The sequence below is a fragment of the Tauraco erythrolophus genome, chromosome 9, assembly GCF_009769465.1.
Source record: "Tauraco erythrolophus isolate bTauEry1 chromosome 9, bTauEry1.pri, whole genome shotgun sequence".
Lineage (NCBI taxonomy): Eukaryota > Metazoa > Chordata > Aves > Musophagiformes > Musophagidae > Tauraco > Tauraco erythrolophus.
The window spans coordinates 3464390-3491299 of record NC_141473.1 but is presented as its reverse complement, the minus strand read 5'-3'; the positions used below and the strand labels follow the sequence as shown (position 1 = coordinate 3491299).

The 26910-nt window shown below is 41.4% G+C and overlaps 1 protein-coding gene across 1 annotated transcript in view; it reads right to left on the bottom strand.

Moving 5' to 3' along the window:
• The window catches only part of C9H10orf90 (chromosome 9 C10orf90 homolog), a 51958-nt gene extending 25302 nt beyond the window's left edge, over positions 1 to 26656 (bottom strand). Inside the window, 5 exon segments of the mRNA XM_086616794.1 lie at positions 7278 to 8007; positions 8009 to 8362; positions 10606 to 10700; positions 16240 to 16384; positions 26564 to 26656. Coding sequence (XP_086472920.1) covers positions 7278 to 8007; positions 8009 to 8362; positions 10606 to 10700; positions 16240 to 16384; positions 26564 to 26656 — 1417 coding nt within the window.
• Between the last annotated feature and the right edge of the window lie 254 nt (positions 26657 to 26910).

Below are 26910 nucleotides of genomic sequence, written 5' to 3'. Positions count from 1 at the left end.
TCTCTTAATCATTATTTTAATGATTCCAGTATTCAGTCCTCCACCACTTGCCCTGAGTGCTAACGAGTGACTTGCCCCCTCCAGAGTCTTTCACTTCACATTGTCTCACACTTTTACCAACTCTGACAGCTCAAGATAGAAATGTCCACCCTGAACAAGATGGAAAATGGCGGAAAAATCAAACTTAACTTTCACAGAACAAGGAGAGCCTAATTTTAATTTGGGTCTTCAGCAGACAATATGATCATCTTTGGGAAAATAATTCTAGTTTCTCAGTTTCCCCTCATAGAAATGCTGCCTGTAACATCGTTAACAAGACAGACATACTTCTGCCTTCTAGGGAAACGATGGCATTTCTATCCAACAGGATCGTTGCTACCCCTCATAGTATAAAACAGAGCCTTTAATCAGCTAAGAGCATGCTTCTTGAAGGTGGGGAGCTCTTTCAACCCCAGCCAAATTGTTTTATGGCCATGCCCTTAAATAAGTGGAAAAAAACAAACAAAACGCCACACAAACCTCAAAAATATCCACTCCCCCAACCATCCATGGCTGCTTGTTCCCTAAGACTGCAGAGAAATTGCTAAAGAAAAATTAGCTCCATAGGAAAATATGAATGTTCTAATCACAGCCAGGGTCACTGTGACACCACAGTGCCTCCCAATAACCACTGTTGTCGTAGAAAATCAGCCTAGGGGTGGCTTTGGCTTGCACAGTCTTGACCATCTTCTCTCCCTCTTGCTTACATCTGTTGGCTGCGACCTCCAGTGGTACCTATGCATGTATATGACAGGGCAGAAGGTCACTTCATTCTTTTGAGTCTCATAGTTTTTCTACATAAGTGGAGTAAGAATGAATATCCCTCTGCACTGATCCCTTGCTTCTCCTCTTACACCCGTTGAGTGTCATCATCCCTTCTTTTGTCACACCAGATAATGGGAAAACTGGCAGCAGGCATCTAAAGTAAGGAGCAAAGCTCAAAAGCTTGGTACTCCCTAGATGTAAAAGGGTCTTCGAGAGGAGAGGAGGTATCCCCTTCCTTTTAAAACAAATTAAACCCTTCCGAGACAGGGAGAGACAACTTCTATTGCCCATCACCCAGGTTGGGATCTGCCTCGAAAGCTAGAAGCTTCTTCCAGAGTCACTCGTAACTGAGTACTGCCAATTCTTCACTGAGTTTACAACATCTGTAAGGAACGAGTCCTCAGTTTCTCAGCATCTCGTGCAGTACACAAAGGTCACATTGCAGTGTGACACGGACCCAAGGACACAAAACGTCTAGACTAAGGAAAATTGACAACCTCCTCCATTTTAAATTTATACCAGATGAAGTGAAACATCAAAGGAGCTCCTTTTAATGGGCTTTTTGGCATGTGGTCCTTTGTTCTTAACAAGTCGGCACTGGCTGCTATGTCCATAACGCCAAGTCAGTAATGTCCCCGGCCGGATTCTTGGCTGATGTCAGAAATCAGTGTCACCCCTCTGAAGGCTGATATTTCTATTGGTTGACATCAGCTGAAGATTTGGCTGCTCATGCTTAGCAGGTGCAAGCTAAAGTGAAATCCTCCGTGCCACATTTCACATTTCTCCTGTCTTCACCATCACTACTTACTGCTGTGCACATTCTCAGGCTGGAGAGTTAATTAACATCAGCTGTAGCTACTCAAGTTTCTATACAATAAATTCCATATTCTAAGGAACAGCTTTTGTCTAATATATCTTGTGTATATATATGTATTTCCACACACACACGCTAATCCTGTACTCTGGTTATCGCGTGGTGACTTTCCCCAAAACAGAAGCTGAGGTGAGAACACCAGAGAGGCCACATTCATTCACAATATTTCAAATATTACTTAGTAATTTAAAGTAAATACTATTAATATTCTGCAGTATTAAGATTGCCTGCATTAGCCCATCCTGATGACCGTGAGTATATATTACTTTAAAGGTGACCTACAAATATTTTCTTGGCATACAAAGGTTTCACATACCAAAGGTTTTTCTATGTGTATTTAAAATGAAAACATTTTTTTGCTTTGCAGGTAACAGCATATTGGAATCCCGCAGCACCAGCTATTCTGATTTTATGGCCATACAAGTGTGTATAGATATAGATAGACATATCTATATGTCAAGAGCACAAAACAAAATTCAAAACAGAAAGGAAACAGAAGCCAATAACCATCTGGGGCCATTCAGCACCCCAAAGCAAAGATCCCATCTCAGTTTTTCCCATTCACTGTTCTTGGGTTGCTTTAATTAAATTACACTTTCAAGCCACCTGCCATTCTCTTTGGGGAAAAGTACGAGCAACTACAATAGCAGCCCTCTGACCTGTCTTGCTCATTGACTTCGATGGGTTCCTCCCCTTCTTGAGTGCTTCGTTCCTGAATCCTGCAGGAGAAGGGATGGTGGCAGCACAGCCCCTCCGGGCACCTCCTGTGCTGGCTCCCAGTGCCCACACTTACTGCCATCCGCATTCACGCCCACGGTCACCACCATCACATCACAGGTCACCTTCAACTGCTGACTCATGTATACCCTCATAATCCTGATTTCCCTACTTGTGGGTAGTTTCCGTATGACTGCGATTCACGGAGATGCCTTTTCGCCATCTCCCCCCACGCTCCTGGCACATCCTCCACATCTTCTGTATCTCAACGTAGGGCTGCGGGAGCCAGCACAGCACCTACCATCCAAACCAGATTTACATTTCTCTCTACCTCAGCTGTTCTTCCTGAGTAATTCTGCACAGCACTCTTGGGCATGACAACAAAGAAACCAAAGTCTAGAGGTTATAAAAGTTGAGGTGTTAGCAGAAATTATTTCAGTTTATAACGTAGCTGACGTTTGTGAAGGTACTCAGGCATCAAGACATTTACTATTGTCTAAGCTTAAGCACAAATTTTAGATGTTGGCATTTATAATCTTTCACAGTAAAGCGATGATATTGTTTGATCAAAAGGTCAAAATTAATTTGAAGTTGTCTCGTTTTCTTCTTTTTGCCCCTTTTTAATAATTCAGCAGAGCCCAGTAGGTAATATATTGTAAAAGACGGATGGAAAACTAGATATTCATGTGGAATACATTCTTCATGAAAGGTAGGTGAGAAATTAAGATTAAAAATGCTCCTGTCTTCAGCAGAAACAAGACTAATCTTTTCATTTTTAACTTACCTTGTATTGATGAGACATCAGCTACGGACAGTAAAGGAAATTGCAGCATTCACTTAAAAGCAGAGTTAGCAAGTTCTGACAGCTTGTTAACAGCTGTGACCCAAGGCAGGGTGATGCACATCGATCACCTGTGACAAGGACCTCATGGAGCTCGGCCCAGGCTTGCCCTTGGTTGTATCTCTGAGGTGGGTCGCGTGGCTCTCAGTGGGTCATTTCACATTAACGGGTACACACTCCTTGAGCTGCCCAAGGGACTTAAATGTTGGCCGCCTCGTTAAAATTAAACACAATGATGTCCTACAACTCTATGTCCTTCCACAGTTCAAGTCTGACCTCTATGTATAACATGGATTTTCCAGCACTTACAGTCAAACTTCTGGCCAGATAATGGAAGTAAAATACCCAAAGCAACGGAGGTCAGTAGAAGATACAGTCCTAGTGGTGAAATCACAAGATCATATTCCATCCTTGGGATGCTATTGCATGAAATATGGGTTTGAACGCTGAGTCTGAGAGATTTGGATTTCTAAATTTAGTTACCATCCATGAGCACGGCACAAGATTTACATTTCATTAATGTGCCTAAAATATCCTTCTCATATGTGGCACGTTGTGGAAATATATACCTGTGGAGATTATCTGGACCAACCTCCTGCTGAAAGCAGGGCCTTAGATTAGGTTATCCAGCTCCGTGTAAAGCCAAGTCTTGAATACTTGGATTTGAACAAGAAATAGTATGAGTAATACTATTAGTAGAGTCATCATTACTTTAGTGAAGTCACATGAAAAATCAGAAAAAAGACACTCCAAGAGGCCACGATTCAACCAACCTTGTAGGAAACAGCAAACTTGGTCCCAGTACTTGTAAAGCAGAGAAGTATTTGGGTGCTCATTCCACTTCAGACCCTAATAAAGCAGCCTATACATCCTGGAAACTACAGTTACAGATTTCATACAGAAAAGTCCAGCCTTGAAAGTAATTTTCCTTTTTCTTTTTTTTTTTTTTTTTTGCTACGGTGATGTTATTACCACTTGTATTTCTGCTGGCAGGAAGGTATTGCCTACAGCTGCAAACTGATATAAACCCAGACTTCCTGGGTCATCAGAACTGTGACAGGCAAAGCGCTCTCCGCAGCTCCTTCATCCCTAAGATAAATACGTTAAAGTATTAAAACAGCATCAAAAATTGTTTGCTGCCCCTTCTTTGTGAGTTCTTCCTTCTTTTTCATCATCTATTTCACAAATATTTCATTGCATATCATATAGCAAACCAAAGCTTAACGTGAATGGATCTGAGATAGCAAACATTGGAGGAAAAAACGTAAAAGAACTGGGAATATAATCGTATAAAGGACTTTGCAGATGGGGTGGTTGTTTTGTGGTGCTTCTAAAGCAGCATCTTGCAACACAAGTCTTGTAATTTTGAGTTGTGTACACAGAAGTGCCACAGCAAAATACAGGAAGGCGAATGTGTCTCATTACAGTTTTCTTTAGCGATTTAAAAGTAGGCTAGGAAAAAAAAAACGTAAAACAGGCTGTAGGACTGTACCAGATTTGCATCAGTATGGAGTATTGGACCTGAGAGATCACTTCTCTCCTTCACTTCACCCGCTTTTGGAACTGATGGGAACTCACTTTTTCATTTTCTCCCGGGTTAAAATCACAGAATCACAGAATGGTTTGGGTTGGAAGGGACTTCAAAGATCATCCAGCTCTAACCCCCCTGCCATGGGCAGGGACACCCTCCACTACAGCAGGTTGCCTAAAGCCCCATCCAACCTGGCCTTGAACACTGCCAGGGATGGGGCATCTACAGCTTCTCTGGGCAACCTGTTCCAGTGCCTCAACACCCTCAGAGCAAAGAATTTCTTCCTTAGATCTCATCTAAATCTCCCCTCTTTCAGTTTAAAGCCATTGCCCCTTGTCCTATCACTACATGCCCTTGTCAAAAGTCCCTCCCCAGCTTTCCTTTCGCTCTAACGAGCAGTGTGGATGTCTCAGGCATTTAACTGGGTTTCTGATGATTTGTCACTTCTAACAGCTGACGGCTACGCCAGAGCTCATTACTTTGGGGATCCTGGTGAGACAGACGTTTGTTTTGAAACATTATTCTGGCTGTTTGTAGAAATTTAACACAGGAAAGTTGTAGTAAGCTGATAAACACCTTCTTATATATTACAAAGGGTCTGATCAAGAGAAATCTATATCTTTATGTTCTACATTATTGCTTACACAAAAGGTGGAAGCTGTTAAAAAGGTAACACTTCCCATGTTTATTTACACCTATATTCTTGCGTACACAAATGGTGGAAATCACTGTTCAAAAACCAGTGTTTCTCAGCTAGTTACCTCCCTTATTTCCTCTTTTTAATAACACTGTGGAACCAAGAGCAGTGTCTTATTTCACTTCTAAACACTTCTGGTAAAAGTGATTCTTTCGTGACCACCACAGCCCAGAAAAGGCTCAATATTATTTTAATCCTTGTTTCTGTGGTATATCACAGAGAGACCTTAGAAGATGTTCAACAAAGCCCTGAATGCATAGTACTTTCTATAGAAACTCCAGGAGAACATTGTTATTTGAAATTAAGATGGTATGCAATGAACTCCAAAGCCAAAACGCTTAATTTGCTGGTGTCAGTCAGTGGAAGGTCCTCTCCAACCCTCACCTTTTACATTTCTTCCTTGCTTTAGCACTTGTTGCCCTTTTCTCTCTCCTGCTCCCCACTGTGCCATCTCCCCTTCAACAACCGACAGCCTGGAGTACACTTAGAACCATAAAAAAATATTTTATCTCAGGCTTCCTCCAGCTGCCAGCCCCAGGGGTGCTTCACCCTGCAGACCCACACAGCTTTCATTTAAGGGCCTGACTCTGGAATTACTGACACCAGCGGTTTCTCTATGGAAAATCTTGGCTCTGTTGATAATTTTCTTTAAGGTTAAAGCAGAATTTTCTTTAAGGTTAATGCAGGAGGGCTCTGAAGAAAGCAGCACCTTCTCGCTGTTTGCACCTTGAGGACTGCAAGAGCAGTCCCACTGATCTCAGGCGTGGGAAAAGGAGTGCAGCAGTAACAGCGAGGTGCAAAGGGACGGTGCAGCCCAGGTTTTGGACCTTGTCCAGCCCACGAGACAGCACGCAACTTCTCATCTTTCTCTTTTTTTTCCATTTGCACACGGGGAAGATAAGGCACAAATGAATCTTAGGAAGTAGCTTATGTTCAGATCCTGACCTTTAGATCAAAAAGCCATACAAGAACAAGGTAATTGCAATTAAATGTAGCCCAGAGTCACAGGATACTTGGGGGGTAAGTTTTAACCTTAGTGTTTTTGGTAAAAAACAGACTCACTCATTGACATTTTTCCCATCCACGCTCCCTTCCTGGAGAGTCAATAAACTCAGCTATGGTTATCCAAGTGCACTGTAAAATAGCTGCTACAGCCCAGTGCAGCAGAAGTCATACCACTGTGGGCATGAAGCAATCCCCACGGTACCTTTCCCTTCCCAGAGAGCAACGTAGCGAAGAAAATTTTCTATTTGCAAAATGCTTGGAGGTGTTTGAAAAAAAGGTGTTAAAGATTTGCAAACCATTTACCTGAAGTCATTAGTTATAAAGGCCAGGGCTTGCTATATAGCCTTCTAAATAAAAGCTGAAAACTTTTATTTAGAAATAAAAAAACCCTAATTTTTAATCGGGAGGAGCACAAAACCAAGCTCAGTGCAGCCATCTCCTTCCTAATCCCACACCTTGAAATTCAGCCCTTAAACAAAGAAAGACCTAATTATTTTCAGGGGCTAAATGCTTGCATGCTGCTGGGAGAAAAGAAAATAAATTACGGTTATAAATGGTTAAAAATAGAGGTTTAATGCAGCAAACACAGGCAGAGTTTTCTCTGTCATCTGATGAGCAGCATGCACCAATAGCATGGCAAATATATTCACGGTAGTCCTGGAACTGAAAACGTCTGGGTTGTGCTCTGACTCCCCATGCCTTTGCAGAAGCAAAGATTACTATTATCTGCTCACATAAAATCATTGTGGTGGGTCTGTTCCAGCCTGAACCTCTGCTCCACCAGAACAGGTTTATGGAAATTCCTTACCTGCCCCATCACTTGAATTAGGAAGCTGGAGAGAAAATGTAGTGTGATGGCTGCCAGATTGCTTATCATCATCTTTCTTTGTCGTTACTACCTTATTGGGTCCTCTGGGTATATCCACAAACACTGGAAGTTCAGAGACAAAGACACTTTGCAAAGGGTGTTTACAACCCAAATAGCCTCCATTTGTTGTCTCTCTCTTAATTACACTATTTTCTGTTAAGTCTGCACGCCAGTTTGATCTGAGTGGAGTCTTGTTTTCTCCTCGGAGCTTTGTCTTAACTATCTCCCCTATTGGCTCTCCATTAGCTATGCCATCTACTCCATCTGCTGTTAATCGGGACGAACTGCAATTTATCTTGAAGGACAACGCTGCTCTATGAATTTTTTGGCATTCGATTCGAGGTTGGTCAATGCATACGTTGAGCGACTTGTCTAAATAATAGATGGCATTTGGACACTGCTGAGAAACCCGAAGGTGGACACAGGAGATGAATGAAGGTGGTACTTTCTCTCTCCCATCACTACTTTGAAGACCCACGCCGCTCTCCTTGTTTCCAGAGTCAAAAATCCGCTTTCGTGGCTCTTTGCATAATTGTGAGCAAGATTCAGAAATCTTTAACAGAGAGACATTTTGGTTTGCGTGGCCTGGTGGAGGCCAGCGACGGAGAGCAGCGGGGACTTTGCTTGAGGTGGGGGACACGGCGTTGGGTTCTTGCACAGCCCCAGCTCCACTGTGCTGGGTCGCTGGAGCCTGCAGCAACACGCCTGGCTGTAACAGTGATGGAGGCAAAACCTTTCTGCTGGTTTTGACACCGTTTTCCCTCTGTGACGGGATAGTCCGATGGAGACGTGGTGTCATCTAAAGATGCCTGAATTTCTAATCTGCTGGGAAGTACTGTAAATGCTCTGTTAATGTTGACTGAACCATGGTTATCCAAAAATTGCTTCGTGTGATAAGCGCTGGGCTGGGTGATCATGGACTGCATAGGCAAAGTGGACCAATTTTCTTTTGATTTATTCTCATCAATCATCTGCGAAATGACCATCGGTGAAATCAATTTTGTATTTTTTGATGACAGAGATTCCTGCAAATGGAAAGATTCATATTATCAACATACTCTATCATAATATATGTAATTGTTTCTCATCTACCATCTATCACACAAGACAGTTCTGTTCGAGATTTCTTGTTAACTTTCTATTCATCCTAACTTTTTCATCATTTAAAAACATACACTCTTGAAATCAGCTCTGAATTGTCTGGGAGACTTCAGTGAAAAACTTATCACTCTGGGGCAAAATAATATTAAAATTAAAAATGTGTATTCTATACTATGATTTTTAATATTTAGCCCTCTGTCAGAGTTGGGATTTGTGGCTGCTATGCTTCTTTAAAAATGGATGTGTCAAAGGCAATTGCCAGTTTCAGACTCTGAACTGCTCTTTCATGACAGTCTGCTGGAATTTAAAGTGCATTTAAATATATCAAGGATTGTTAGCCGGAAGGTCCACATGTGCCATCACATGCTGCAGAAGACCTGTGGGCACCAGGGTCATGACTGCTCTGCAACCTTACCAGTTAAAAGCATGGAAAAACTCCTCCATGATCCCTCCCACAAAAGTGGTATAATTTCCTACAAGGGCTCCGGGTACTGTTTTAATTCATTAGTTCTCTCTTGCTTATCATTACTTTGTGGCATCTATCAATGATGTAAAACCACATATGTCTAAGATGATTGACAGTGGCCCAGTTTCATTTTTCCAACCATGACAGTAAAGATCTATCTTGATAGATCGTACATTACTTCACTTGGTGTGATAAAAGAGGTGCTTTTATGCTAAAGCTATCCAACAAGAGTAAACCTGAGTTTAAAATCTCCTGCTATTATTATCCACAAGGCTGGTCACATAAGTCACATGCAATAAAGCATCTGACCTAATCTCACTGCAGCCGTAAATTGGCTGATTAGATTGCTCCTGCCCTGTGTTCCTAGATCCCAATAGAAAAAACCCCACTGAAATGGCATGTAAATTCTGAGGATTAACTCCATAATGAAAGCTCAGTCAAGTTCACTGGGGGTTCGGTGCCGTTTGCTAGCTGTACTGCTCCTGCTTGTTATGAATTCATCTCACCACATCTGGGCATCTATTGTCTGATCAGCAATGCCAGTGCTGGATGAGTATTTCACAACACATAATATTCTTCTTCCTCACGGAAGACTATGCAGGCGACAGAGCTGTGACCTCCCAGGTGCCACAGCCATCCTTCTCTCAGGGCCTTGGGTGCCAAAGACGGGACCCTGCACTGAAGACCATGGGCAAAACCATTCCCGTGCTCCTGTCCTCCATGCGTGGGGACAACACAGAAAACAGGCTCCTTTGTAACTCTTGGGAAGGCTGATTTGGGAAGCCGAATGGGGAGAGTTAAATCAGGAGTTTATTAATGAGGTGAAACGCCAGGTAAATTTTATCAACTCTTTAAACCAGCTACCTGTGGTTTTGACAGTCCAACGATTTCACAGCCCCAGGAAAAGCATTTTCTTCCTTCTTTGTTTCTTTCATGGTTTGTAACAACATTTGCCTCATATTTTCTGCGCCGCATTTACTTCTACCTACAGGTTGAAAACCTTTGCACACCTTCCAAAACTCTCAACTTCCCCGGGATTTCTACAGGGCACCAAAGAAGAATGTTGCTTGAAATACTGTATTTCAGATGCATTTCTCATGCTCCAGTAGTTAATTTGACATTTATTCTTTTGTTAAGGGCTGCACAGATGGAGACATCCTGCAAGAGTCCAAAGGCGTGTCAAAAATGCTCTCGATTAGCTTGAAACTCAGGCACCAACATTTTAAACAGTTTGCTTTTCGTTTTTCTGCTGGAGTATATGTATTATTCCCTCCTCTCAACCTTTGGCAAAGAAATGGATCTTTAAGATTTGACCAGCTGACTCTATGCTCGTTGGGAGCTTTCAAGCTTCGCTGCATCTTGTGAAAAAAAAATATGCACTTACACAAAGTAATTGTGGTGAGCCGAAAACCTCAGGCTTTATCTTGAGAACATCTGAGACAGAGCATACTGATATTTGGGATATCACTTGATTTAGTCTCCTGAGGTGTTTTTAACAACTTTTTTTCCCCTACAAAACATGTAATTTTTTTCCCACTCACCAAGAGCACATTCAATCACAACATTTAGCCATCATTTTATTTGGCTTTGCTGCTGCCTAAGCTAAGCCTAGCTAACAAAACCAAACACACTGCTCAGCAATCAGTGATTGTTTTTTAAACCTGAATGCACTCTGCTGACTGCTATCTATTTTTATTTTACCTTGGTAGAGCTCGATTTTCTCTCTGCAGCACTCTCCCGCTGAAGCCCTGTGCATGTCCTCTGACCATCAGTGCCCCATCGCTTTTGTGTCACTCCTGGGAAAAAAAAATACAGAGAAAATAACATTATTTTCAGTGTTTTGTCCTAGAGACAAGAGTTAGAAAATGTGGTTTTAAATAGAGTGAAAGAAAGAGAGAAAGAGTTACTGTAAATGATCTGTTTGCCCTGGGATCTTATCAGAGGGATCCCATTTCTCCCTCTTCCCAGGACAGGCACTTGAAACACCCCTGGGATCCTGTTGCAAAGATGTGTTTGTGGACAACCTCACAATGTGATCAGGGCTGATCCAAAGCTTGAATATCTCTGCTTTGATTTCTGGGGCTTCAGGCATGAGTGTGGAGGAATCTGGAAAGATGGGAAATGCAGATTTCAGCAAATAAGACTTTTGTGCAGCGTGCAAAACCAGGAGCATAAATGAGCACATTAATGGGCTGGATGCTATGAGTTTGATTTTGTTTGAAATAAGTCACCTTCACATTTAAAGAACTACCATAGTTTTAAATCATATTCACAAATTCCATTACATCGTAACTTTTCTAGTTCAGTAATAACTATTACACCAGTACATCAGTCTCTGATTTTGTCATCTTTTGTTTTCTGTAGCACTAGCCTGTCTGCAGCTTTTTACAGAGTTTACAGAGGTAATTTCCGTGTAGCACGGAGCCTGGGCTATTGCAATGATGCATTACGTCTGCTGTCAACAGTTGTGCCAGAAATGACGTTTACTTTCTATTTTGTAATAAGCATCCAAAATTCATTTTCAAAAATTCTTTATTTGGACTGAAATCTCTCGACATTACTGGCTGTTGCTTTATAGCAACAAGTCACACCACTGGTAAGACTTTTTTTTTTTTTTTCTTTTCACTTAGCCTGTCACAGACGTTGATTACTTTTTACTAAGCAGAATTTCAGTTTACATGTAATGTTATATTGACAAAGGAATATAAATCAGCTCCAACTTAAGAAGTGTTCATTAAAGCATACACACCATAGCAGGCTTCATGGCTTCATCTCCGTGGGTCCAGCTAAGGAGTAGGAGGGAAAGGGAGGGGAAGGTATCAGGTCTATCCTCTACCAAGAGATCCTGAGTCCCGCCACGGAACAGCAATCACAAAACACTAACAGGATGTCTGACGAAGCTTCTGCTTTAAAAAAGTATACTAAGGTATACTTTAATACTTGCACAGCTCCAAGCTGCCAATGCCACTGTGTATATTCATAACTAGCACCAAAAAAAAGACGTTTGCTTTTGTCATAGAGCAAAAAAAGGTCCCGAGCAACAGAGAAAATCACAGAATCATACAATGGTTAGAGTTGGAAGGGACCTCAAAGATCATCTAGTTCCAACTCCCCTGCCATGGTCAGGGAAACCCTCCACTACACCAGGTTGCCCAAAGCCTCATCCAACCTGGCCTTGAACACTGCCAGGGATGGGGCACCTACGACTTCTCTGGGCAACCTGTTCCACTGCTTCACCACCCTCTGAGTGAAAAATTTCTTCCTATATCTGGAAGCTGGAAACAGCCGGACTCATTAGCCACAGTGTGGAGAAAAAAAAGAGAATCCAGAAAATAGCTGGAGCAGAGGGCCCACTGCACAGTTTTTGGCAAAGAAATAATGCATAGTTGCAATCAGTGAAAATGCAATGGACCTCATCTAGCACTGGATCATGGTAACTGCTGGCACAAAACACAGGAGATGCCCTCGGAGCCTGCTCCTCGCCCTGTTGTACCCAGTGAGAAGGAGGTGCTGTGCTTTCAGTGAAGGACAAAATCCACCTGCATCCACAAGAAGCAGGATAGGGGTAACCACTGAGTGAGCCTCATGGAAAGGTTATTTCGAGTGTATTGGTACTCTGGTGAGTTACATGTGAATACCTTCACGATGAAGAGCTGCTGCATAGGCTGTCTTATGGACTTTTTAAAACAACTAAGTAGGGAATAACTTGCAGAGAAGGATAAAAAGAAATTGTTGGATTGAATTAAGGCAAGACGTCAAAAAACCCAAAAGTTTGATAAACAAAACATATGTAATTAAAACAACAACTTCACCTAAGTTATTAATATTGTCCTTAAACACTTTCCAGTAAGAAAACCACAGTCGTCTCAGATCGAGCTGCAAAGCTACAACAGGAGAACATCAACTTGTGAACGTCAACCACTGCACAAGGAAATCCAGAAGGCTGGCTGGAGATAAATCAGATCCAGACAGGCATGTTTTGCCAGATGGCCTTTCATGAATTTCGTTCAAACGTATTTTCAGCACAAGAGAAAGACTCAGTACTACAGGGTCAAACAAGAAAAAGTTGTCAAAGTAGATTACACATAATATGTAAGTTGTTCTTATCAACGTAACCTCCTGTAATTAGCAATAACCTGCAGCTAGGACCTTCTAATTTCACACAGATCCCGCAGAATAGATCAATTAATTCTTGCTTGTTTAACTCTAAAAAGTAGCTGTTTCTGGAGCAGGAGAGATAGGAAGAAGCGTGGTGGGACGAAAAAGAAGAGGAAATTTTTATTTTCTTTGCTAAATCGTCCAAGCGGAGTTTTGCATTGCATTTTGTACCATATCCTGTGCAATGACATTCTCATATTACTATGGGAATCCTGTTGTTGGAAAACACTCAAACTCTTGGCAAATCATTTAAACGAGTTGCTGAGACAGATTAAATGGCATTGGTGGCAAAAGCGCGGGTATTTTTCATGATATTATTAAATCTATTCTTGGAAGCTTCACATTTGTTAATTCACGTCAACAGCACAAGCAAAAGAGAAACCTTTAAAAACCTTTGAAGAGAGCTTGAATCTGTGTTTGAAACGAAGACACTTCAGGGAGCACAAGGGTTTAGCTGAGGTGTGTCAAATACTGAGTTTTCACACAAATTTGCACTGCTGACAAAACACATCGCACTGTAACTCTTGTTACACAATGAAACGCAAAGTTCAGTTTTTTCCCTGGTGCGAAAGCATGAAAGAAATGGCATTTCAAGTACTTTCCATCTCTGCGGGGAGTATGAGAAACTTATTTCTATCCAAGTTGAAATCCTGAGGATTTGTTTAACCTCCCCAGACCTTCCCTTCCCACCGTGACCCACCTCCCCGTCTTACAAACGGGAGATGGGATCAGGAGTAGAGAAGTGGTTGCCGGCGTATGAACTTTGTCCTATTACATCTTCACTCCTTTTTATTTTTTTTCCCCACAAATGCTGTTTGTTGAACCAAATGATACGCTCCTTGGCAAGGCATCTGGACATCCGGCTACAGACCAGGGTTTTCCTAATTACGGAGTGCAGCTGGAACCGATTCTCCCAGTCTCGAGTGCCTGGATGTCTGCCTCGGGCCAACTGGCAGGCAGCTCAGATAATGATTCAGAAAAGATGTACTTGTAAATCAGCTTGCTAAAACACAGATAGATTGCAAAGGTGAGGGTGCTGGTGAAAAATAGCGTACTGCAAATATTTGGCACGCACAGGACAGCCCAGTCTGTAGCCAGTTGAGGTTTTGTAGGAAACTTGAGACACACGTGAAAACAGCCCATGGATACTGCTGTTTTGCCAGTGTTTCAGGTCTTTGCTAGACAAGTGCAGACTGCCATGCTGGAGGAGAGCTCTTTGATGTCACTCAGAGTGATACTGGGCAGAGCTGGAATGACTTTAGATCACTGGCCCTGGCCTGATCTCCAGCTTTTGTCATGAAAGCAGTCTATTTTATTCATTTACTATTCATATGCTGACAAATTTCAACGTGTGTCAGCACTTCTGATCTCTTCCGCTCTGCTCCAAGCCCTGCTTATTCCACGCTGGCCAGGTCTGCCATCCCCTCTGAGCCACCAGCATCACCCTCAAAATGAACTCCTCTGGGAGGCTCCAGGGACCTCCAGTGCTTCCCTCAAAACGCCATAAAACAACATCGCAGAACACAACACACCAGTATGAAAGGAGGAAAACTTCTCCACTTCACCACGAAAATCCTTAGACCACCATCTAAAAGACCTGCAAGGGGAGTCAGGCTCCCTCCCAGGTGGCAGCCAGGTTCCCTGCAGCCCCCAGGTCAGCACTGTTGATTACCCAAAAATGCTCAATTTCCCCACTTGGGACCTGAGAGCTAAAGGATATCAACGGCTTGGCTGTAGGGTCAGGCGTTGCAGCAATCATCCAGCTAATATAATGGTTTTGGAATCACTTAAAACATTTTTTTAAGCCTTTTTCTCCTTTAACATGTTATTCCTGCTGTAAGTTATCAGCAGATAAACCATATAATTAAAATCAACTTGGAGGAATTAATTTATACTTTATTCTGTTTAAAACATTGGATTTGTTTAAATTTTCTTGTGACTTCTTTAATTCAAATACCTGAGGAAGCCTTGAGGAAAAGAGTGCCATCATTAAGATTCACCACGCTCCCTCTCAGCAAGGGCTGGGAGAGATACTAATTCACTTCTTCAGATCTGAAATGAGTCATCCAGAAAGCCATCCGGACATTACAGATATATCTGAGATGAAAGCCAAGTCAGAATGAACACCAGAACCAAATCCACATCTTCTGGTCTTCTTCATGTGTCATAAAGAAAGAATATCATAAAATGGCAGAGAGTATTGTCATCTAAAATAAAACCGAATAATGAAGCTAAAGTTCACATGCTCTGTACTAAAAGTAGAGACAGACAAATGCCGAAAATCCCAACTTATACCGAAGTCCCTGCTGATATTAAATTGATTTATAGGGAAGCTATTGGCGGATGTTGTGTTTACTCGTTAGCAGAGAGAGTGATGTGTCTCCAGAAAGCCTTGGCACAGACACAGTCTTGCCATCCTTCAAGGATGTTATCCTGAGCCTTCAGAAGTGACGTTGAGTTCAAGGAAGAGGTGAGATGTTGCTTTGACAATGGTCTGCAGGCAGCATCCGAGTGAAGATGGGGGGCACAGGCAGGGCAGGAAAGCAGCCCCGGAGCCACACGTGGGTTTTACTTTCTTACAGTCTCATAAAAACGCACCTGATTTTCATCTCTGCAGGGTCTGACACTCAGCTCCCTCCATGTAAGAAGAGACAGCAGTTTTCACTAAGTTACTTCAGGAGCACACGATGTCACCCTGATAGCTCGAACACAGCTAGAAACCACACTGCACGTGCCCATCAAGAGAGGGTGGCAGAGGGAGAGCACATCAGTTCTGTTAAAGCACCTTTGCTGAACTCGTAAGCAGCAGCATGCACCTACTTAGGATGCAGGTCAAACAGCAATACAGATTTACAGGGGGAGGAAGCAGCTGCCAACTCTTTTCTTGGAATCTTTCTCATCATGAAAAAAGTCAAACCAATACAAACAAGTACCTTGCCACAAAAAGAAAGTTCTTGAACGCAGTTGCACAAAGATAACAGCGTTTTAAGGCAGCTTTGTCGGGAAGATTTTCAAGTCAGAGTAAGAAAAACAGCCTGAAATCATTTCGGTCTGAACAGGATTCATTATGTAAACAAACTAGAAAAATATTTTTTTAAGATGTCAGGATGGATTTTCTTCTGTTACAAGTAGCATCATGAGATTTGTTAACTGAATTATCTTTCCCTGCTTGCACACCTTGAAGCTGTAGCTGGCTGCCTGCAGAGATGATTACAGGATCCGCCACGGAACGGACAAATGAGTTCTGGTCTGCTATCAAAAAGCCAGAAGTCGTAAATCTCTCATTATCCGTGCCATTAGAAGCAAGGTGCTCATCAGGGGGCTAGAAAGAGCAGAGGAATTATATCTTTAAACCTATGCATAGGAGAAAAAACATCGTGCTTTCATTATGCATTGCTACTATTCTTTATCTTCACTTAATAAAATAAAGTGGGGCATCACCCCCAGCATATCCTTCATACACACAGAGACAAAATTAAGCAGGTTCTTCACCTTCTCCTTTTTCCCTCCTCCAAGTTTTAATTATATATATATTTTTTTTAAAAAAAACCCCATAACTTTCAGTGGTATGGGGTGGAACACGTCCCTAGGTTTCTCTAGGCAGCATAAGCTTACACTAACAAATCTCAGTCCCTAGAAGCAGTGACTAACTCACCAACCCTGAGAAGCCAGCTGTGTGGACATAACTCAGGGCTAGGATTCAAGTAGGAGTACGTAGGAAGATTTAACTGGAAAATAAAACTTATGAGGAGCGGCTGAGGGAGTTGGGGCTGCTTAGCCTGGAGAAGAGGAGGCTGAGGGGAGACCTGATTACGGCCTATAAATACTTGAGAAAAGATGGTGGGGAGTTAGGGGAAGGGCTCTTTACATTAGTGATGGGTGATAGAACAAGAGGAAATGGGCATAAGCTTAGTCAGGGGAGATTCAGGTTGGATGTTAGGAAGTATTTCTTCTCTGAAAGGGTTGTCAGCCACTGGAATAGGCTGCCCAGGGAGGTGGTTGAGTCCCCATCCCTGGATGTGTTTAAGAATAGGGTGGATGATCTACTTAGGGATATGGTTTAATGGGGATTAGGGACGGTTGGACTCGATGATCTCTAAGGTCTTTTCCAACCTAGAAATCTATGAAATCTATGAAATAAGTTCGATTTCTTCAGTCTAATGACACGATCTGTCACTGGAGCTGCCTCCTGGAGCTCTTCTGAGATCTTCATAAAATGTGGTAGGAGAGGAATGGGGACCTCAACGAGAGGGAATTAGAGGAACGATATCTGTAAGGCATGGAGAGCTGTGGTGGATCACAAGAGATACTAGTTTGATAGCCACATCATTCTCTTCCATAATTTTTCTTCAGTATTTTCATTGTAGAAGTGAAAGAGATGCCATAAATTTCAGTTTCCTATTCCTGTGGCAGTGAGGGGAAGAACTGGAGACAACGAGCAAGCCATCAAGCTCCTTAATGCTGATGAGCCAAGCAATGGAAGTCTTGAAGCTCCATGGTTCCCCCCACTTTGATGACTCGTAGGACTGGCTTCCACCCATCTCTTTGCACTGCTAAAAGCAATGCAATATTGACCATGTATTTCACTAGGATTCTGGGAGATGAATACTTGTACACATATAATTTTGACATATTTTCCTAAGAGGATTTTGCAAGGCAGTCAGAGATTGTGCATGAGCCACAAAAACCCCAAACTCTCCTTGGAGAAGAGGACTCTCCTCTAGGTAATCCTGGCAGTTGTGATTGCTGTATGAGGGGCTCTATCCTCACACCAATGTAAGGGGCAGCACAAGGGAGACGACACCTTTGGTTTCTTGTCAAAGTTCCTGTTTGGTGGCCATCTTATATTTTTGGAAAGCTGCTGCCACTAAAAAGTTATTTGGGATTTTTTAAACAAGTCCATCTGTGTGGCCTCAGCAGCTCTGGAAGCAGCATCTGCAGAGGAATCCCCTGGAGGGGTTTTGTCCTGGAGGTGATGTTTGAGACCATGTCTGCCAAAAGGCAGATTGATGGCAACCAAGTGGAGATGAAGGACTGATGGGCTCTGAAAGTCTGTCACTGGCATGGCACAGGAGGCAGGAGAGGAGAAAACCCCCAAGCGATCACTGGAGGCTTGCTCTTTCAATGAAGTCATATAAAACACTGACTTTGGGGTTAGACAAACTTGAATAAAATATTTAAATATCAACAGTAGATGTGCCAGAAGTTTGTGCAGACAAGAAGGTAGACAGGAGATAGAAACAAAGAAAGGAGGTGAGTCTAAGCAACATCAACATTTCAATTTTTCAGGTTCCACTCATCTCTAATTTTCAAGCATCTGAATTCTGTTCCTGGTTCGGATCCTTGCACCAAGATTCATTAGTACCTGTTGTGACGTTACTTGGCTTATTGACTACTAAGCACCTAATGTACTCTTCAAAATAAAGATGCAACTAACAGAAACACTGCATCCAGAAGGAGCTGTCGGAGAGGATCTTCTACCACTGCTCAGAGTCCCCTTTACAGCATGCTATGAAGACATCCGCATTTTGGTGACCACATCCACTACTGAAAGTACAAGAATGTTTGAGATAGCCAGAAAATTCTTAAGTGACTGCAAACATGACAAATGCTATGGATAAGCAAACAAAGGAAAAGTGGTTCTGTGGCCAAAAAGCATATTTATGAAGAGTTATTTTAGTGCTATTATGTGTGTTCATGTAAAGGTCATGACACGCACAGAATTTGATGGTACAAATGGGGTTTGTAAACAGAAATTTCACCAGTGTTCCTCAGAACTGGTAGCAATTACAAAACACGCACGTTTACCTAAAGCTTCTTATGCATAGGAGAATCTAGAGGTAATTGTTTAGCCTCAGCAACTCAATATTTCTTACATTTATCTGCTTTTGTAAAAGCACAACTTTAAAACAAGAAACTGTAGAGAAGACAAGGGAAAACCTGTGTGCTGTCTGTTACACGTGCATTTTATGACTCAATATATGTCCTGCTGCAGGGATTTTTCACCATGCTTATTCTTAACAATGGTATTTGCTTTATTGATTTTTTTTTTTCCCCTTTTAATGCAGTGGTGGATCCAGAAAATGATGTGTGCTGTGGGTACAGATGCTTTTGTCAAGACATCAAAGTAGCGATTCCAACACACATCTATATTAGTCCAATTTTCTTCCCAAAACAAAGAAACAGGATGTTCACACGAGCCAAATCTGACGCTGAACGATTTGTACAACGGAACTAAACTCAGTGGAGCACCAGTCATGCCAGATTTAATATAGACTTTCCATGTTACTTTTGTATAATAGAAGCATTCATTTTTGTGTAATACTTGGGATATTATTTCTTTCTGGAAAGTCTTTCACATTAACTGCTGTGATTAAAGACATCAGAAACTGCTTGATAATAGGGGATGCAGTAGGCTAGAACCAAAAGAGAAAAAAAAAAAAAATCAGTGTTCACAGGATAAAAACACAATAGCTAAGATTTAAATAACGTATGAAGCCTAAAAAAGTTAAGTTTCCAAGTCACTAGTTTGATCACAAAGTAAACACTTATATTTTACACAATTTAAGAATACTACACAGCTCCTACTAATTTCAGTTGCCACTGACTTGCCTCAGCTCTAAATCTAATGACTCTTCATGCAGCTTTTAGTAATTATTCTACTACGTAAAACTTTTTGGTTTGTGAAATAATGCCTACATTTGCCTTTTGAGAAGAAATTGAAAAACACATCTCTATTCACAGTGTTTTTACCATGCACCGGGATTTGTCTGATCTTGGAATTAGCTCTTTTGAATTCCATTGCAACAGGTTTAGAAACACAGATCATGCTAGAGATGATTAAAACAAAAAAATAGTAATATGAACATAAAACAAGGCACAGCAGATTTTGGTTTTATCACCAGATTCAACAAAAGATAACTGGCAATTGCTTTTCTGTGTGTGTTTATTTGTTTAATCACTCAGGATTTCAACTCAGAAATAGGGGTGCAGAAAACCTTGGAATCTATGGTTAACTGTTAAAATCCTCAGAACCTTAATTTTTGGCATTTTTTAAATGCTGGTTGGCAAGGAATTAAATTGAGAGTTCTCGAGCTCTCCTTTGGCTATGGACATCACCTGAATGGGAAGGAGCAGGGCTGGGAGCTCCCAGCACCCACCCAGCTCCACTGGCCAAGTAGCCCGGCCAGACCAGGCATCCATGGTCACTTTGCTGAGAAGTAATAACCTGCTGCCTAGCAACAACCCAAAACTCATCATTGTGTATTCTGTTTCTTGTGCAAAACTATAATCTCAGGTCCCAAAGTAACGCATCCAGCAACATCAGACTTGCAACAGATGGATAAGAAAATGCGTTTTCTTTTACTTCTGCAAGATTTCCCTGCTCCACAGTGTTGCATTTATAAAACATACACATCCCAACACATCATGATGCAAGACCAATCTGGAAAATATTTCAATATGTGAATACGTATTTGCTATCTGCTCCCCTAGGAGCTACTTCTACAAATAAAGTAATTCGCGTATCTATACATTTTAATGATGAGGTCACTATGACTTATTTAGGGCCAAACATAAAGGTTCACATTCTCTTAGGCATAAGTATGCTGGATACCATGACAAAACTATGCTTGCAGGAAAGTTGTCCCCATGTTTTAGAAGTCTTGATTTTTTCCTAATTATTATTCACTGCAAAAGAAACAATGAAAGAAAAAACAAAACCACAAAAAAAAAAAAACACACAACCTTTTGCACTGTACTCTCTACTTGGATCAGTTTTTTAACCTGATTTCCAGAAGAAGCTTGATTTATGCCCTAGCTTTCTGTCTGTCCATCTTGGGGCTTTTGAGCTTGTGGGCCGTTTCAAGCAACAGGACAGAAGTGTTGATAGCTGATCTCCAACAAGCTTACTGCAAAAATCCATGGCTTTGTAAAAATGAGAGGCTGACACAGAGAGTTCACCAGGTCTCTCCTGTTTGATCCATGGAAATGCTTACCAGCTAGGCAGGACATCCACAGTGCCACATCACTCGTGGTGGGTGCTGCTCCTTATCCTGGGAGCAGCAAGGAGGCACGAGGGCAGATGGGAGAGGGGTTGGGGGAGGAGATGTGGGGAAGGGGGAGCAGCACCAGGGTGAGTCATGGGTCTCAGGGTACCAACTCATGGGCTTGATCAGCTCTGCTGCTCATGAAATGACCTATTTCTTATTAGCCTGTATTTTCAATTTCAGCTCTTTGTTTTCATTCTCTATTAAAAAAAATACAGAAATCTCATGCTAAGATTATGGAAACTGAGAGGCTTAAAGAAAAGTTAAGTGCTGGAGGCCAATCTAATGATGCCACAACTGCCTGACCCCAGTATTGCTGCACCTTAGACATGATCATGTACAAGTGTCCTGTTTAAAGTCACAAAACAAATCATTACAGCATAGTCACCATCCTAAATGAGCCTACTATGATAGACACAGCATTGGACACCCAGATTTTACTACAGAGAACACCTGGCATAACGCAGTGTGAGGTGATAACACAACAGCTGAGGGTGGTATAATGAAATGCTGAAGCAACTCTCTGTCGAAGGCAAAATGATGTTGTTACGGGTGATTACCACCACCACTTCGTTTGTCCTGCAGTTGGTCTGTTCAGTGGCAATCTCTGATCCAGAGCCAATGCATAAGCCATTAAGTAATTTAGCTGCACTCCTCATCCAGAGCAGCTCCCCCAGCTGAATTCTGGCCCCTCTCAATTTTGGTCTTTCCACTGGGTACTCTGGAATGAGAATTGATCCCAAAGGTCTCTTCAAGTCCACCAGTTACAGAAGACAGACTTTGCTGAATGTGCTTTCAAAAACCTCTTTGGTCATTATCGATATTCTCTCTAACATTAACTGCCATTAAATCCTCCAGCTAGAAGCTGCAAAATGACCTATAGAACACTACTGAGCATTTTCGAGCTTAAAAAGAGTGTGCTAAGAGCTCCCAACCCCATACCGGAGACACCAATGCTCAGGTGGGACGTGACCAGGTGGTGATCTGTCTGAAGCCAAGAGCAATGAACTTTGTCTCAGGAGTGAGAAAGATTCATCCTTGTGCAGAGAGCCAGCGCAAGCCCGGATGCTTTGGCAAAGGAGAAATTCAGGTGGAATTTTCCTTTAGGAAAGTTTCAGCTGGAAATTTAGTTTAGACGTAAAACTCTACAGCCTAGCTACATTGCTACGGTCCTCCTGCAAACTGTATTTTGTGGTCTCTGCTCTGAACTCCCTCATGATGCAACACAACCCTCCTCGCTCACCCTCTCTAACACAAACAAAAGCGCCAAAGAAAAATTCCTTGGTAACAGTTGGCATTTTATGGAACAGGTTGTAATTATTAACCCGACCTCCTTGCAATGGGCTTGTGCATACACCGTGCTGGTGGCTTACTCACTGCCAGTGGCATTAACTGACTTAGTTACACGTGTATCTGCTAAACATGATAACTAGTTCTACCTGGTTTCTGAAGCCTTGTGAAAATACAGCTCCACTCTCCTCCACCCCATACACGTATTCCTGGGGTAACGAACGTGGTGCTCTGGGTACACTCTTGGCTGTCACTTGGCTGCTGGGCCCACACTTTCCCATTTTAGGATGGTGTCCTGCCTAAATTCCCAGCCACAAAACCACTGCAGGTAGCTGTGAGAGGCCAGTGAAGTACTTCATTTCCACCAACTCTGCTTCTAGAATTAACAATTTCACTTCTCCGAGTAGCATGTACCCACCCTCCCTCCCCCTTTCTCACAGCACAGCCACATCCTCTTTTTATCTTAATTTTCTGGGGCCCAGAGGCACAGGTAGATGTCTTTATTGAATTACTTGAAGTTACTTTGGTTAATTTTCAATGTTTTTTAGGATGAGACGGGGTTTTGGCTATTCTGCTGTTCGCTTTTTTTGGTTTGTAATAGATATTTTTTATATCCACTCAAAAAAGTTGTCTTGATGACTTTTATGTCCAAAGGCAAAATGGAGAAGAACTTGGCCTTTGCTGGGGCACGTATAAACGTGTGCTGAGAGCACTGACAGCTGCCCCACCATGAGGAGGCAAACAGGGTCACAAGCCAGTAGTGGTTTATTTTTAACAGTGGACATCTATTCTCCTGTTGGAGCTTAGAGATCCTGTATTTTACATACATGCAATTTGGGTAGTAAGAACGATAAACAGATGTGTAGACACAGGTATCGATTCTATCGAGTACTGCATTATTCATGAGAGCTGAGACTAAAGGGCCAATTTTTACAACAGAAGTATTTACTCTAAATTAAAACCCTACCCCCATTGAAACCAACTCTAGAGGATTAGTGCAAGATTCGTGTGCTGCTTTAATCACTCAAAAGACTAAGATCAAAACATGGTAAGAAAGAAAAAGCAAATTCAGGGCTACTCTTTTGTACATCACTTAATATATTCCAGTAATCACAATCCTATAGCACATACTGATGTTACACACGGACACACACTGCAGGGATATCTGCAATGGCAGGCACAACAGTATTCCTGATCTTACGCTCGTTTATGTTAAAGATTTTGACCTCCTTAAAGAGATCAAAAACAGGCTTTGAAGATACTGCCTTTTTAAAAGGAAAAAAAAAATAAAACACTCATAAATAAGTATACTATTTAAAAGCCTAGTGGGATTGAAGGCCTCTACGAAGTAAAAAAAAAATTTAAAAAATACAGTAAATCATTCATAAATACACGTGCAAAAATGCTTCTCATACTCTAGACTGAAAGCATTATTTTGGAAGATCAGTCTAGTCTATGTCATACAATTTAGGAGCATTTTATTACTCTAAATATATTACCACATTAGAGTAATGTTGAGATTAACACCTTGGCCAGAATGTTAATGTTGATAGGTACATAAATGCAAATTTACATACTTCCTTCAAGATTTAAGGAAAGTTTATTAGCCCACAATTAGCTGGTGGGTTGTTGCCTTTTTTTTTTTTTAATAAATTTAAATAAAGTACTGAAACTGAGCGCAAAATACTTCTGTACCTTGAGTATAAGTTAGTGTTTCTGGCTGTGGCAGCCATAGTGATAACACTAGGATTTTCCCAGGATTTTCAAGGTTGGGGTTGGGTCTTTGTTTTTTTGTTGTTTTGGGTTTCGGTGGTGTGTTGGTTTTTTTTTTTCCCCCTGGACATCACTGCCAACTTAGTTCCCTGTTGTTTCTAAAAAGTAATAGCTAAATCAATAACGTGCTACTGACTTCCCTGAAACTAGCCAAGGGGAAGTTTCACCATCTTCAGAATGTATTCTTCCAAAACTCCTGCTTTTCTACCAAAACTTCCAGTTAGCAATTATTTATTGGCAGAGCTGGATTACGATCTGGAATTAAAACCCAAATTGTTATAACTTCACGCTCAGGCTCCTGGAATAAACTCCTCCTTTGAGGAGCAAACCTCATAGCCAGCTTCATCGGGCTGGGTCAAAACCAACGGAGGAAGAAGCAGGGAACAAAGCCTGTGTGGTATGAAGCAATACTGTAATAAAATACACTATTTCCTTGAACGAAGCGATACCTTTGCCTATAGCAAGTTATGATAACAGCTGCTGCTTTGTATGAAAAAAATAAACAGCTTTACATTACTGACCTCTGTTACATGCAGCCATGAAATCAGAGCGCAATTGCAGTTATTTGCTGCTTTTTAGATATTCATTTCTCTTCCCCGGTGCTTCAGAGGGCTGGCTGAAGGCACCTGATACTCAATTATGCTTCCAACACCTTCATGCATTATAGACTTTCGAATACAATTTTTCCCCCTCAGAAGGTGAAAGTGTTGAGCCATTTCTTTTGAAGATCTGACGGAGTTTATTGCTCATAAAAAGGAAAAGCCAGCGGTTCCACGCAGGGCTAAACGAAACACGCTCTGCTCACCCTTCCCTGGCTTCTACCAGCCAGGCACTAGCAGCTTATCCCAGATCACAACGTGGATTAACAAGGGCTCGTCGGATGGAACCGCGCGCCAGAAATAATTATGGTTTAAAATGCAAGAGCCTGGCAGGAAGGGATTGTCATTTGTGAAGCCAGTCCGATTAATGGAGAAATAACCCGCGTTTTACAGTAGAGGATAATTTGGCAGTTAGAGTTTCAGCAGCTCAGAGACATAAAATACAGTCTCATCAATGTGTAAGATTAGAAGTAATTAGCCCCTATATGGTAAAGTCATCGGTTAGAAACTAGATTCCATCTGGGGACTTTTTGTAACGATGCCTCAGGGACAAGTAAGATGGGACCTTTGACTTGCATGATTTGGAAGGGATCAAGACCTAATTAAGTCTGCAAAGATGCAGTAACTGCAGTAAAAGGGATTTTTAAATATGAAACGTATTCCCTTTCTCTAAACAAACTAGGTATATTACACTGGAACAGTAAGAGAATTAATCAAAAGACAGTGAGCAAACTGCTGCTGTGCGGCTGCCAAATAGAAGATGATACAGGATTATACAGAACTGAAGAGCATTTAATAAGAACTGAAGAATATTTAATAGTTCTTTTTTTAAGGATAAGGTTTTATTTAATTGTGGGGAAAACCAAACACACAAAACCTATTGTAAATCCAAGACAGTATGTATTTTTTTTCAAATCTGTTTCTCCAAGTGCCTAAGTTATAATAAACACTGATTGTTTTAAATAAATAAAAGTTAATTCTCTTGCAGAAATAACATACAATTTACTTTTTCACTCATTACAAAAAACCCCACAGCCTTGCAGCTTTTTGAAGAGAGAGACACAGAGCTATTGTATTTTTGCTACTGAGTTCCATAAAACACCATCTTCCATTTTCTTAAAAAGGCTTGGCACTTTGTACTGGAGAAATGAAAAATTTTAAGTTAGCTTCTCAGTAATGATGGCCTCATTTACATGATCTGTCTTCTCCCAAGGGAAAAAAAAAATAAAAAAAGAAAATCACTGGATGGTATTAACATTTTTCTACCACAACTCAATATTCTGCATTTTCTCAGTGCAGAACTGGATCATTAAAGCCTGGAAGCTAAATGGAAAAGTATTTTAAGGCCATGAACTAAGAACAAAGAACAGAGATACACTAATCTCAAAGATAAAAGCGTACCAAGATGACACATGTAAGCTTACAGGTTTCATCATGCTGCTTAAAAAAAGACTAAATGGCATCAAACTCCTATGTAGGCAGGTCAATGCTGAAAGTTACCACCTAGTCAAAAACTTAAGGTTGTTTTTTCTTCTACAATTGTGAAAAGGTCTTAGAAGCAATATGATCCTTGCACATATGATAGTCGTGGGTCTATATTTGTTATTTAATTTATAAAAGAGACATCTTCAGCCATTCCTGAGTCAATTCAGTGTTTTAATCTACCATAAAACGTTTGTGAAAATATACACTATTTGGGATTGCATGAAGTACTGTGAACTCAATAACCCTTATTTCAGCCAGACTTGGTGAAAGGATATCAAACCAAGCCTCCAGCTACAGACACATTACCCGATACAACACATCCACAGCCAACTCTACAACAGCTGAAGACACGTCATTATCACGATGACCAAGACCATTCACTCGACAAAAAGACCCCATACAAACAAGCCACCAACAATTAAGAAGTCATGATGGCATCTCACTGGTGATGTACAGAGCTATTCCACCACGCAATTCCACCATCAGCTGTATTGAAGAACATCAGTGAGCTCTTTCTTTACAAGAAAAGAAAATGTAAGCACTTACTCTGTTTTTAGTAGAAGAGCATGATGAGCTTGATGGCTAGTCAATCACCATGAGAAAAATCAACAGCAAACTGAACATTCAAGTATTTCGAGCCTTCAAGTGACCTT